Here is a 15644-nt window from a genome sequence, read left to right as displayed (position 1 = left end):
AGTATAAAATAAAAAATAATTTTTTTTTTTGCTTTGTCGCTAGTCTCCCGCGTTTGCAAGGATTAGCGCAAGGAACGACGAAGAAATGGCCCAACCCACCCCCGATACAATGTATACATACGTCCACACACGACAATATACATACCTACAAAGCTTCATGGTTCACCCCAGACGTTTCAACATGCCTGATTCAATCACTGACAGACGTCAACCCCGGTTATACGCACCATCGATGCAAGTCACTCTATTCCTTGCCCTCCTGTTCTACCCTCCTGCGCATGTTCAGGCCCCGATCGGCACAAAATCTTTTTCACTCCATCTTTCCACCTCCAATTTGGTCTCCACTTCTCCTCTTCCCTCCACCTCCGAACACATATATCCTCTTGGTCAATCTTTCCTCACTATTCTCATGTGACCAAACATTTCAAAAAACACCTTATTGCTCTCTCAACCCGCTCTTTTTATTTCCACACATCTCTCTTACCTTTACGTTACTTACTCGATCAAACCAACCTCACACCACCACATTGTCTCAAACACATTCTCATTTCCAGCACTTCCATCTCCTGCGCACAACCTCTATCATAGCCAGCTCGCAACCATAAACATTGTGTTTGGACTCTATTCCTTCTAACATACCCATTTTTGCTTTCAGAGATAATGTTCTCGAACTTCCACACATCTTCAAGGCTCAGGATTTTCGCCCCTCCCTACTCAATAAGTATAAAAAAAAAAGTCAATTGTTCACATTAACACGAACAAAGTACTTAGGAGCAGTGTTTCATTTTTGGTTCTCGAAACTAGTCAACAGAGTTCTAAAGTTTGTTTATCCACCCACACAATCAATCCGGGTGGAGAGCTTTTTATTATGCAGTGGTTGCCTATTTGCACTTCTCCAGATGCCTTTCACAAAAACTTCACTGAATGACAAATTTTTTAAACACAGCTGGGTTTCTCAAGACGCACAATGCAGAGCCACTTTGGTGTATTCCAACCAAATAGTCTGCTTCTCCTGTTTGATTTTGTACCCCTAACTGATGCATGATTGAAGTGACTTCACTCGTCTCCAGCTCACCGTCAACTCACTCAATGTACATAGCAAATTAAGCGATTATGAACAACGGCAAGACAAAAACATGAGGGAACCAGTCTTCCCAGTGGGAGATGGAAGTAACTTTTTTGACCTCTTTTAAACTCTTAATGGTTGAGACCCAAATAAATAGCTGGATGTGATAGTGTAATTAATGTATTGAGGATTTGATTTTTCTAGCAAAATCTTTGTTGTTATTCTTCAAATGTCTTGCTAGAAAATCTTGGTAAATCAAATCTTCTACTTGTCTTATTAATTTTCTTATTCATATCACTTTTTAATGCGTTTACATAGACATGATTTGGATTTGTATAGTAACATGGGACATTTCACTGGTTTGGTATTAGAGAAAACTGCATAAATTTTGAGGAAAGGAATCAGGTTTATTCAACGTTGTTCATTTTCTTATCCCTGTTAATTAATGGTCGAGACCCAAACATATGATATGTGGTGTAACTTTATGTACTGAGGTCTTGATTTTTCTAGCAAAAATTTACGTTGTTATTCTTCAACTGTCATTGCTAGAAAATCTTGGTAATTCAAATCTTATACTTTGTAGAACAGAAAAACTTTTTGAATACTCATGAGGGCTGGCCTCGGAGAGGGACTCTCCTGGTACTTCCTCACACAAGTCTCCTTCCCCAAGCTCGCTCACTCTCTCACTCTCTTCACCCAATCTTTTCTCTCTTCTTTCTGAAAACCCTACAATTCTTCACCTTAGCCTCCACGAAGATGGATGATCAGGTACATCCTCCAGTGCACCTCTCAGCACATTTACATCCAAAAGTCTCTCTTTCGCGCGGCCTGTCAATTAACACGTATCCAATAATGCTCTCTGGCCATCTTCTCCTACTTAATATGTTATACTTATGTTTATCTCGCTTTTTTTCAAACCAGGTATTCCCAATCATCCAGTCTTTTTTCAGCACATAAAATCTACAAGCTCTTCACCATTTCCCATGTACACACTGAAACCCATGTATTACCAATTATTCCTCAACTGCAATTCTCACCCTTTGCATTCAAATCACCAATTCACTATAAACGGTCGCGTTGCATCAAAACCACTAACTCACTCATTCAGCTTCTCCAAAAACACTTGCCTTCATGATCTTTCTTCTCATGCCCGGTGCATATGCACCAATAATCACACATCTCTCTCCATCACTTTCAGTTCTATCCATATTAATCGAGAATTTACTTTCTTACATTCTATCACATACTCCCACAACTCCTGTTTCAGGAGTACTGCTACTCCTTCCCTTGCTCTTGACCTCTCACTAACCCCTGACTTTACTCCCAAGACATTCCCAAACCACTCTTCCCCTTTACCCTTGAGCTTCGTTTCACTCAGAGCCAAAACATCCAGGTTCCTTTCCTCAAACATACTACCTATCTCTCTTTTTTTCACATCTTGGTTACATCCACACACATTTAGACACCCCAACCTGAGTCTACGAGGAGGATGAGCACTCCCCGCGTGACTCCTTCTGTTTCCCATTTTTTAAAAAGTTAAAAATACAAGGAGGGGAGGATTTCTGGCCCCCCGTTCCCGTCCCCTCTAGTCGCCTTTTACGACACGTGAGGAATGCGTGGGAAGTATTCTTTCACCCCTATCCCCAGGGATAATATATATATATATATATATATATATATATATATATATATATATATATATATATATATATATATATATATATATATATTTTTTTTTTTTTTATACTTTGTCGCTGTCTCCCGCGTTTGCGAGGTAGCGCAAGGAAACAGACGAAAGAAATGGCCCAACCCCCCCCATACACATGTATATACATACGTCCACACACGCAAATATACATACCTACACAGCTTTCCATGGTTTACCCCAGACGCTTCACATGCCTTGATTCAATCCACTGACAGCACGTCAACCCCGGTATACCACATCGCTCCAATTCACTCTATTCCTTGCCCTCCTTTCACCCTCCTGCATGTTCAGGCCCCGATCACACAAAATCTTTTTCACTCCATCTTTCCACCTCCAATTTGGTCTCCCTCTTCTCCTCGTTCCCTCCACCTCCGACACATATATCCTCTTGGTCAATCTTTCCTCACTCATTCTCTCCATGTGCCCAAACCACTTCAAAACACCCTCTTCTGCTCTCTCAAGCACGCTCTTTTTATTTCCACACATCTCTCTTACCCTTACGTTACTCACTCGATCAAACCACCTCACACCACACATTGTCCTCAAACATCTCATTTCCAGCACATCCATCCTCCTGCGCACAACTCTATCCATAGCCCACGCCTCGCAACCATACAACATTGTTGGAACCACTATTCCTTCAAACATACCCATTTTTGCTTTCCGAGATAATGTTCTCGACTTCCACACATTCTTCCAGGCCCCCAGAATTTTCGCCCCCTCCCCCACCCTATGATCCACTTCCGCTTCCATGGTTCCATCCGCTGACAGATCCACTCCCAGATATCTAAAACACTTCACTTCCTCCAGTTTTTCTCCATTCAAACTCACCTCCCAATTGACTTGACCCTCAACCCTACTGTACCTAATAAGCTTGCTCTTATTCACATTTACTCTTAACTTTCTTCTTCCACACACTTTACCAAACTCAGTCACCAGCTTCTGCAGTTTCTCACATGAATCAGCCACCAGCGCTGTATCATCAGCGAACAACAACTGACTCACTTCCCAAGCTCTCTCATCCCCAACAGACTTCATACTTGCCCCTCTTTCCAAAACTCTTGCATTTACCTCCCTAACAACCCCATCCATAAACAAATTAAACAACCATGGAGACATCACACACCCCTGCCGCAAACCTACATTCACTGAGAACCAATCACTTTCCTCTCTTCCTACACGTACACATGCCTTACATCCTCGATAAAAACTTTTCACTGCTTCTAACAACTTTCCTCCCACACCATATATTCTTAATACCTTCCACAGAGCATCTCTATCAACTCTATCATATGCCTTCTCCAGATCCATAAATGCTACATACAAATCCATTTGCTTTTCTAAGTATTTCTCACATACATTCTTCAAAGCAAACACCTGATCCACACATCCTCTACCACTTCTGAAACCACACTGCTCTTCCCCAATCTGATGCTCTGTACATGCCTTCACCCTCTCAATCAATACCCTCCCATATAATTTACCAGGAATACTCAACAAACTTATACCTCTGTAATTTGAGCACTCACTCTTATCCCCTTTGCCTTTGTACAATGGCACTATGCACGCATTCTGCCAATCCTCAGGCACCTCACCATGAGTCATACATACATTAAATAACCTTACCAACCAGTCAACAATACAGTCACCCCCTTTTTTAATAAATTCCACTGCAATACCATCCAAACCTGCTGCCTTGCCGGCTTTCATCTTCCGCAAAGCTTTCACTACCTCTTCTCTGTTTACCAAATCATTTTCCCTAACCCTCTCACTTTGCACACCACCTCGACCAAAACACCCTATATCTGCCACTCTATCATCAAACACATTCAACAAACCTTCAAAATACTCACTCCATCTCCTTCTCACATCACCACTACTTGTTATCACCTCCCCATTTGCGCCCTTCACTGAAGTTCCCATTTGCTCCCTTGTCTTACGCACTTTATTTACCTCCTTGCAGAACATCTTTTTATTCTCCCTAAAATTTAATGATACTCTCTCACCCCAACTCTCATTTGCCCTTTTTTTCACCTCTTGCACCTTTCTCTTGACCTCCTTTTTTCTTTCATACTATTTGCCATTTCCCGCAATTAGCGAGGTAGCGTTAAGAACAGAGGACTGGACCTTTGAGGGAATATCCTCACCTGGCCCCCTTCTCTATCCCTTCTTTTGGAAAATTAAAAAAAAAGAGAGGGGAGGATTTCCAGCCCCCCGCTCCCTTCCCTTTTAGTCGCCCTCCACGACACGCAGGGAATACGTGGGAAGTATTCTTTCTCCCCTATCCCCAGGGATAATATATACATATATATATATATATATATATATATATATATATATATATATATATATATATATATATATATATATTTTTTTTTTTGTTAAAGTATAAAATAAAAAATAATTTTTTTTTTTGCTTTGTCGCTGTCTCCCGCGTTTGCAAGGTAGCGCAAGGAAACAGACGAAAGAAATGGCCCAACCCACCCCCATACACATGTATATACATACGTCCACACACGCAAATATACATACCTACACAGCTTTCCATGGTTCACCCCAGACGTTTCACATGCCCTGATTCAATCCACTGACAGCACGTCAACCCCGGTATACCACATCGATGCAATTCACTCTATTCCTTGCCCTCCTTTCACCCTCCTGCATGTTCAGGCCCCGATCGCACAAAATCTTTTTCACTCCATCTTTCCACCTCCAATTTGGTCTCCCACTTCTCCTCTTTCCCTCCACCTCCGACACATATATCCTCTTGGTCAATCTTTCCTCACTCATTCTCTCCATGTGCCCAAACCATTTCAAAACACCCTCTTCTGCTCTCTCAACCACGCTCTTTTTATTTCCACACATCTCTCTTACCTTTACGTTACTTACTCGATCAAACCACCTCACACCACACATTGTCCTCAAACATCTCATTTCCAGCACATCCATCCTCCTGCGCACAACTCTATCCATAGCCCACGCCTCGCAACCATACAACATTGTTGGACCCACTATTCCTTCAAACATACCCATTTTTGCTTTCCGAGATAATGTTCTCGACTTCCACACATTCTTCAAGGCTCCCAGGATTTTCGCCCCCTCCCCTACTCTATAAGTATAAAAAAAAAAGTCCACAATTGTTCACATTAACACGAACAAAGTACTTAGGCAGCAGTGTTTCATTTTTGGTTCTCGAACTAAGTCAACAGAGGTTCTAAAGTTTGTTTATCCACACACACAATCAATCCAGGGCTGGAGAGCTTTTTATTATATGCAGTGGTTGCCTATTTGCACTTCTCCAGATGCCTTTCACAAAACTTCACTGAATGACAAATTTTTTAAACACAGCTGTGTTTCTCAAGCGCACAATGCAGAGCCACTTCCTGGTGTATTCCAACCAAATAGTCTGCTTCCTCCTGTTTGATTTTGTACCCCAAACTGATGCCATGATGAAGTGACTTCACTCTTCTCCAGCTCACCGTCAACTCACTCAATGATACATAGCACAATATGCGATATGAACAACGGCAAGACAAAACATGAGGACCAAGTCTTCCCACGTGGGAGATGGAAGTAACATTTTGACCTCTTTAAACTCTTAATGGTTGAGACCCAAATAAACTGATGTGATAGTGTAACTTATGTATTGAGGATTTGATTTTTCTAGCAAAATCTTTGTTGTTATTCTTCAACTGTCATTGCTAGAAAATCTTGGTAAATCAAATCTTACTACTTGTCTAATTAATTTTCCTTATCATATCACTTTTTAAATGCTTTACATAGACATGATTTGGCATTTGTAATAGTAATATGGACATTTCACTGGTTTGGTATAGAGAAACTGCACTAAATTTTGCAGGAAAGGATCAGGTTTATTCAAAGTAGTTCATTTTATCCCTGTTAATTAATGGTTGAGACCCAAACAAACTGATATGATGGTGTAACTTATGTACTGAGGTCTTGATTTTTCTAGCAAAATTTTCGTTGTTATTCTTCAACTGTCATTGCTAGAAAATCTTGGTAAATCAAATCTTACTACTTTGAAGAACAGAAAAACTTTTTGAAACCTCAGGAGGGCCTGGCCTCGGAGAGGGACTCTCCTGGTACTTCCTCACACAAGTCTCCTTTCCAAGCTCACTTATTCTCACAACTCTCTTCACCCCAACATTCTCTTTTCTTTTCTGAAAACCTCTATAAATCTTCACCTTCGCCTCCCCAAGATAATGATCAGACATCCCTCCAGTTGCCCCTCTCAGCACGTTAACATCCAAAAGTCTCTCTTTCACATGCCTGTCAAACAACACGTAATCCAATAATGCTCATTGGCCATCTCTCCTACTTACATACACATACTTATGTATATCTCTCTCTTTTTAAACCAGTATTCCCAATCACCAGTCCTTTTTCAGCACACAAATCTACAAGCTCTTCACCATCTCCATTTTACAACACTGAACACCCCATGAGCACCAATCATACCCTCAACTGCCACATTAAGACACCCCAATCTGAGCCTTCAAGAAGGATGAGCACTCCCCGCATGACTCCTTCTTTTGTTCCCTCTTTTAGAAAGTTAAAATATATGGAGGGGAGGGTTTCTAGCCCCCGGCTTCCGTCCCATTTAGTCGCCTTCTAAGACATGCGGGTAATGTATGGGAAGTATTCTTTCTTCCCTATCCCCAGGGATAAGGGGGATATATATACCTCAAAAAATCTTCAGTAAAATATACCTCTGCTGATTTCATACAGCTTTGCTTAGACATACAACACCACTCCTTATTTCAGCTCATTCTAGCTCTGGTACCCTTCTGGCTCTAGCTGGCCCTGTTATTCCAGTAGCCATGAAGACCCACAAGTCATTACTAATGTAAACTATCTGATTACAATGATATATAATCATATGCTGCAGTTAAAACCCATTACTGACGTAAACTAATTAACATTTACCAAAGAAAACAAAACCAAATGTTAAATAAATAGACATGTTAGCTGTTACAATAAAAAATTCAACCATCATCAAGCAGGTACTGCATGATAAAGTTATTAGATCCTAAAGCGTCGTAATGAACTACTGACAAAAAATCAAAGTTAATTACAATCAAATTTGGTCACACAAAAGTGCCACAAAAACAAATGTAAGCCTTTTCATAAGTCATTTATACAAGAGCAATATACTAAATAGTATCGTAGGAATACTTTATGTACATTTGCGTGTGTGGACGTGTATGTATATACATGTGTATGTGGGTGGGTTGGGCCATTCTTTCGTCTGTTTCCTTGCACTACCTCACTAACGCAGGAGACAGCGACAAAGCAAACAATAATAGGAATACTTTAGTTATCACATTAAGCAAATTCAGTGCAAACTGATTTTAACTCGACTTGAAACTGTAACACACTGGGAAATCATCATGTTCATGGAAGGATGCTGTGGAATTAAGTGAAGTTAAAATAAAGGATATTCAAATATATGTTACTGGAAAAAAGTATCAACCAGTCACTGAAGAGTTTTAATGAACACAATCCTTTAAACGATACTCTTTTCTATACCATTTATCAACACTAGTTATGCAAATAATGAAGCCATCATTATGAAAATATGATACAAAACAATTCAATAGCTACCTATGACAAGGCCAGCAGAAAAATCATGTTTTTTTCCCCACTTGGTTCAGAACCTCGAATATCTGGTAAGCTAACTCTCTTGTTGGAGTAATGATCAATGCTCCAAGTCCATCCATACTTGTCCATCTTTTGCAATACAACATTTCTAAAAGCTGAAATATATAAGAGACACTTCAGTGAGAAGTAGGAAACTACAATTCATAAAAGTACTGGAAACTTTTCTGTAAAATTCTCCTAATCACCTACTCTACACTGCACAGTATGCATGGCACAAAAGATGTCTTTGATCCCTTTTAATTTCTAATACACTTTCCTCAAGCTCTCTCTGTCACCTCCTTTTTATATACAATCCTTAAATTTAACATCACAAAGTTTTCAAAAAATACAGTCCCCTCTACCCTGAGTTAGTGTTATGGCCTCATACAGTATAGCAGTTTCAGCAACACCCATATGTCTACCTGTCCCATTATGTTTATCTGTATTTCAATGTACTTCATCTGTAATACGAAACTTTGAAACTAATTTTTCCTCAGTGAAACAGCATGTAGTTGCTGCTACTTCTAATCATTCAGAGACTTAACTCTCCAATAATACTTCATTTGGATTTTCATCATCTCTTACAGTTTGAGCCCAATATACAACACATAATTATAGGATACTTCGTTAGCCCAGAATATCCTTTGATGGCATTTGCCTCAGATTTTGTCTGTCAACTTTAAATTTTTTTATCATCTGTGCCAATTCTATTAACTTCAGCAGATTCATTGACCATTTCATCCTATGTCATATAGTTATGTTATCATCTCACCCACTCAATAAAGTCCTCTCTAAAGCAGACCTCAACATAACCAGAGTAGTTTCCCCAGCCTATGAAATATCAGCACTATTAGAAATACAAGAACACTGAGTCGTTTAATTAAAGCCTCACAAAAAGGTGCATTACAGATGCCTAAGCCTAGGTTTAACACTTAATATAAATCTTAGTCGAGGTGGTGTGCAAAGTGAGAGGGTCTGGGAGAATGATTTGGTAAACAGAGAAGAGGTAGTAAAAGCTTTGCGGAAGATGAAAGCCAGCAAGGCAGCAGGTTTGGATGGTATTGCAGTGGAATTTATTAAAAAATGGGGTGACTGTGTTGTTGACTGGTTGGTAGGGTTATTTAATGTATGTATGACTCATGGTGAGGTGCCTGATGATTGGCAGAATGCTTGCATAGTGCCATTATACAAAGGCAAAGGGGATAAAGGTGAGTGCTCAAATTACAGAGGTATGAGTTTGTTGAGTATTCCTGGTAAATTATATGGGAGGGTATTGATTGAGAGGGTGAAGGCATGTACAGAGCATCAGATTGGGGAAGAGCAGTGTGGTTTCAGAAGTGATAGAGGATGTGTGGATCAGGTGTTTGCTTTGAAGAACGTATGTGAGAAATACTTAGAAAAGCAAATGGATTTGTATGTAGCATTTATGGATCTGGAGAAGGCATATGATAGACTTGATAGAGATGCACTGTGAAAGGTATTAAGAATATATGGTGTAGGAGGCAAGTTGCTAGAAGCAGTGAAAAGTCTTTATCTAGGATGTAAGGCATGTGTATGAGTAGGAAGAGAGAAAAGTGATTGGTTCTCAGTGAATGTTGGTTTGCGGCAGGGAGGGGTGTGTGTCCCCATGGTTGTTTAATTTGTTTATGGATGGGGTTGTTAGGGAGGTGAATGCAAGAGTTTTGGAGAGAGGGGCAAGTATGCAGTCTGTTGTGGATGAGAGAGCTTGGAAGTGAGTCAGTTGTTGTTCGCTAATGATACAGTGCTGGTGGCTGATTCGTGTGAGAAACTGCAGAAGCTGGTGACTGAGTTTGGTAAAGTGTGTGAAAGAAGAAAGCTGTGAGTAAATGTGAATAAGAGCAAGGTTATTAGGTACAGTAGGGTTGAGGGTCAAGTCAATTGGGAGGTAAGTTTGAATGGAGAAAAACTGAAGGAAGTGAAGTGTTTTAGATATCTGGGAGTGGATTTGGCAGCGGATGGAACCATGGAAGCGGAGGTGATTCATAGGGTGGGGGAAGGGGCAAAAGTTCTGGGAGTGTTGAAAAATGTGTGGAAGGCGAGAACGTTCTCTCGGAAAGCAAAAATGGGTATGTTTAAGGGAATAGTGGTTCAGACAATGCTATATGGTGGCGAGGCGTGGGCTATAGATAGAGTTGTGCGCAGGAGGGTGGATGTGTTGGAAATGAGATGTATGAGGACAATATGTGGTGTGATGTAGTTTGATCGAGTAAGTAATGAAAGGGTAAGAGAGATGTGTGGTAATAAAAAGAGTGTGGTTGAGAGAGCAGAAGAGGGTGTTTTGAAATGGTTTGGTCACATGGAGAGAATGAGAGAGGAAAGACTGACCAAGAGGATATATGTGTCAGAGGTGGAGGGAACGAGAAGTGGGAGACCAAATTGGAGGTGAAAGACGGAGTGAAAAAGTTTTTGAATGATCGGGGCCTGAACATGTAGGAGGGTGAAAGGCGTGCAAGGAATAGAGTGAATTGGAAAGATGTGGTATACCAGGGTCGACGTGCTGTCAATGGATTGAACCAGGGCATGTGAAGCGTCTGGGGTAAACCAAGGAAGTTCTGTGGGGCCTGGATGTGGAAAGGGAGCTGTGTGAACGAATGTGGCCTTTGTTGTCTTTTCCTAGTGCTACCTCACGCATATGCGGGGGGATAGGGTTGTCATTTCATGCGTGGCACGGTGGCGACAGGAATGAATAAGGGCAGACAATATGAATTATGTACATGTGTATATATGTATATGTCTGTTTGTGTATATATATGTGTACATTGAGATGTATAGGTATGTATATTGTGCGTGTGTGGACATGTATGTATATAAATGTGTATGTGGGCGGGTTGGGTCATTCTTTCGTCTGTTTCCTTGCGCTACCTCGCTAACGCGGGAGACAGCGACAAAAGAAAAAAAAAATGTCTGTGCGTGTATATATATGTGTACGTTGAGATGTATAGGTATGTGTATGTGCGTGTGTGGATGTGTATGTATATACATGTGTATGTGGGTGGGTTGGGCCATTCTTTCGTCTAGTTCCTTGCGCTACCTCACTCATGCGGGAGACAGCGACAAAGTATAATAAAAAAAATACATGAATAAATCTTAGCACTCCATGGCCATTTAAGCCATAGCATATTCCAAGACCTGTTGTGTTATCTTTCAGTTTCATTTTCATTTGCTCTTTCTGGAGATTTTGCCTTCCCCTAATATTATACTCTAAATCACTCTGCATAGACTCCTGATATGTACAAATACTATAACTGGCTGTTTTTGTCATCTAAAACCCCCCAAATCTCATTTGTTTGCACTATGTGGTAAGGAAGGGACTGGGTGGATATTTCTGCACGTTGGCACAGAGTTGCAGGTGGCATCTGCATCTATACAAGCCTCTAACAAGGGAAAAATCCAAGGGTTCTTTAAATGCAAACACAAACATCTAAATTGTACAGTGTTTATGGTTAGGATTCTACAAACCAACCATAAGCCATATATGACTAATGGTAAATAGTTTAATTTCTCCCAGACTTTTCTTGGAAGAATGAGGCCCACTGTCTCTCCATTTAATGCTCAGGAGGTGACCAACCAACGACACAACATACATCAGAGTCCAATCACTATAACATAAAACCTAAGTTGTTATATACTCGATTGTTTATCACTTCAAACCCTTTAACTGTAAAACCACACAAGTTTACCCCACCAGGAACTGATCACACTGTTGCAGCTTTCTCCTGTTCTTTCGCAACTCCTTGCCTTTCAAAGACTTCCTATAGACACCAAATATGGCACTTAAGGAAAGCTTAGTTGATCAATTTACAAGGTTTCTTTCTTAGATTTCTCTAGAAAGACTACTGCTTCTCTTAAGATGCTTCTCTATGTGAAAATACTAAAGGAGGTCAATGCTGAGGCTATAAAGGCATGTATCCCATTTTCCCCATTCAAATCCAAGGTCTGCTTTTGATATGAATTCATTAAGACTAAGGACAAGACATATCAAGCATGTACACAATATCCTCCATCTGATACTCATTCGATCTTTACTTTCAATGTGAATCACTGCAAGTTTGCTGCTGCATAGTCAGGCTCTCCTATATACAATGAAATGTCAACCCTCCTTTTCTCCCTCAACAAAATTTTCATGCCTTCGGCCAATAATATATCAAAACTTTCACAGTGAAGCAGTCTGCAAAAGGAATATGACAGAAGAGAAATAAATAGAAATGTGCATAAAATATTGCGATAAAATCCTCTACACACAGTAAACATTCCAGTAATGTGGATGTGAAATACATAACATTAAACAAAATCTACGACTGCTTGTCAGCCTAATATACTCTTACAGTAGAGTTCATTAAAATAACTAAATACTAATAATGTATAAATTCATGCAAATAACCATGTTTAATTAATAAATATACTTACGGGAATTATAAAACCTAGTGTCTTTCCAGAACCAGTTTTTGCTGAAACAACTACGTCCAATCCACAAAGGGAGAACAAAAGAGACTGTCGCTGTACCTTAGTGGGGACAGCAAATTTGGCTTCTCTAAGTCCCTTTAGAGTTTTCTTGCTCAATGGAAGTTCTTTGAAACTCACAATTTCATCTGATTTCATATTAACAAGCTGAAAAATAATAAATAACTATTAGCATTTATAGAATAATTCATTCAAATACACCTTTACGACAATCACAACTGAGGACCAACAGTGCAGTGAAGGATACTGTCAATAACTCATTAAGTGGGCTAATTTCAGTGCCAATAACATCAAATGTAATATTCTATACTAAAAAAATAACAGTGTGTAACCAGAAAAAAATTACCATCTTAACCAAACTACCACCCAAAAGAATTTTACATTTCAAGGTTTAGAAGTAAAAAAAGGAGGAAACAATTCCTAAGTGACTCAGTCCTTGCCCATGTTTTAGCAGCATAGGAGATATCATGATTTTTCTGAATAGTTGCATAGTTGCAATGGGGTGTTTTATATTTACTAAAAGTTATTTATTATATTTATTTTGCTTTGTCGCTGTCTCCCGCATTAGCGAGGTAGCGCAAGGAAACAGACGAAAGAATGGCCCAACCCGCCCACATACACATGTATATACATACACGTCCACACACGCAAATATACATACCTATACATCTCAATGTACACATATATATACACACACAGACATATACATATATACACATATACATAATTCATACTGTCTGCCTTTATTTGTTCCCATCGCCACCTCGCCACACATGGAATAACAACCCCCTCCCCCCCTCATGTGTGCGAGGTAGCGCTAGGAAAAGACAACAAAGGCCCCATTCGTTCACACTCAGTCTCTAGCTGTCATGTAATAATGCACCGAAAACACAGCTCCCTTTCCACATCCAGGCCCCACACAACTTTCCATGGTTTACCCCAGACGCTTCACATGCCCTGGTTCAATCCATTGACAGCACGTCGACCCCGGTATACCACATCATTCCAATTCACTCTATTCCTTGCACTCCTTTCACCCTCCTACATGTTCAGGCCCCGATCACTCAAAATCTTTTTCACTCCATCTTTCCACCTCCAATTTGGTCTCCCACTTCTCCTCGTTCCCTCCACCTCTGACACATATATCCTCTTGGTCAATCTTTCCTCACTCATTCTCTCCATGTGACCAAACCATTTCAAAACACCCTCTTCTGCTCTCTCAACCACGCTCTTTTTATTACCACACATCTGTTACCCTATTATTACTTACTTGATCAAACCACCTCTCACCACATATTGTCCTCAAACATCTCATTTCCAGCACATCCACCCTCCTGTGCACACCTCTATCCATAGCCCACACCTCGCAACCATACAACATTGTTGGAAGCACTATTCCTTCAAACATACCCATTTTTGCTTTCCGAGATAATGTTCTCGACTTCCAAACATTCTTCAAGGCTCCCAGAATTTTCGCCCTCTCCCCCACCCTATGATTCACTTACGCTTCCATGGTTCCATCCGCTGCCAGATCCACTCCCAGGTATCTAAAACACTTTACTTCCTCCAGTTTTTCTCCATTCAAACTTACCTCCCAATTGACTTGACCCTCAACCCTACTGTAACTAATAACCTTGCTCTTATTCACATTTACTCTTAACTTTCTTCTTTCACACACTTTACCAAACTCAGTCACCAGCTTCTGCAGTTTCTCACATGAATCAGCCACCAGCGCTGTATCATCAGCGAACAACAACTGACTCACTTCCCAAGCTCTCTCATCCACAACAGACTTCATACTTGCCCCTCTTTCCAAAACTCTTGCATTCACCTCCCAAACAACCCCATCCATAAACAAATTAAACAACCATGGAGACATCACACACCCCTGCCGCAAACCTACATTCACTGAGAACCAGTCACTTTCCTCTCTTCCTACAAGTACACATGCCTTACATCCTCGATAAAAACTTTTCACTGCTTCTAATAACTTGCCTCCCACACCATATATTCTTAAAACCTTCCACAGAAGGTTTTAAATTTCTAAAAGGGGAAACAGAAGAAGGAGTCATGCATGGAGTGCCCATCCTCCTTGAAGGCTCAGACTGAGGTGTCTAAATGTGTGTGGATGGAACCAAGATGAGAAAAAAGGAGAGACAGGTAGTGTGTTCAAGGAAAGAAACCTGGGTGTTTTGGCTCTGAGTGAAACGAAGCTCAATGGTAAAGGGGAAGAATGGTTTGGGAAATGTCTTGGGAGTAAAGTCAGGGGTTGGTAAGAGGACAAGATCAAAGGAAGGAGTAGCACTCCCCTGAAACAGGAGTTGTGGGAATATGTAATGGAGTGTAAGGAAGTAAACTCTAGATTGAAATGGGTAAAACTGAAAGTGGATGGAGAGAGATGGGTGATTATTGGTGCCTATACACCTGGTCATGAGAAGAAAGATCATGAGAGGCAAGTGTTTCGGGAGCAGCTGAGTGAGTGTGTTAGCAGCTTTGATGCATAAGACTGGGTTATGGTGATGGGTAATTTGAATGTAAAGGTGAGTAATGAGGCAGACGAGGGTATAATTGGTGTATATGGGGTGTTCAGTGTTGTAAATGAAAATGTTGAAGAGCTTGTGGGTTTGTGAGCTAAAAAGGACTGGTGACTGGGAATACCTGCTTTAAAAAGAGAGATACACATAAGTATACATATGTGAACAGATGAGATGGCCAGAGGGCATTACT

At 40.4% G+C, this 15644-nt stretch overlaps 1 protein-coding gene across 1 annotated transcript in view; it reads right to left on the bottom strand.

Moving 5' to 3' along the window:
- The window catches only part of LOC139765669 (probable ATP-dependent RNA helicase DDX10), a 120710-nt gene that overhangs the window by 89153 nt on the left and 15913 nt on the right, over positions 1–15644 (bottom strand). The window contains 3 exon segments of the mRNA XM_071693401.1: positions 8400–8436; positions 8438–8551; positions 12864–13064. Coding sequence (XP_071549502.1) covers positions 8400–8436; positions 8438–8551; positions 12864–13064 — 352 coding nt within the window.

The sequence above is a fragment of the Panulirus ornatus genome, chromosome 55 (genome assembly GCF_036320965.1).
Source record: "Panulirus ornatus isolate Po-2019 chromosome 55, ASM3632096v1, whole genome shotgun sequence".
Lineage (NCBI taxonomy): Eukaryota > Metazoa > Arthropoda > Malacostraca > Decapoda > Palinuridae > Panulirus > Panulirus ornatus.
This window is presented reverse-complemented; position numbering and strand designations above follow the sequence as displayed.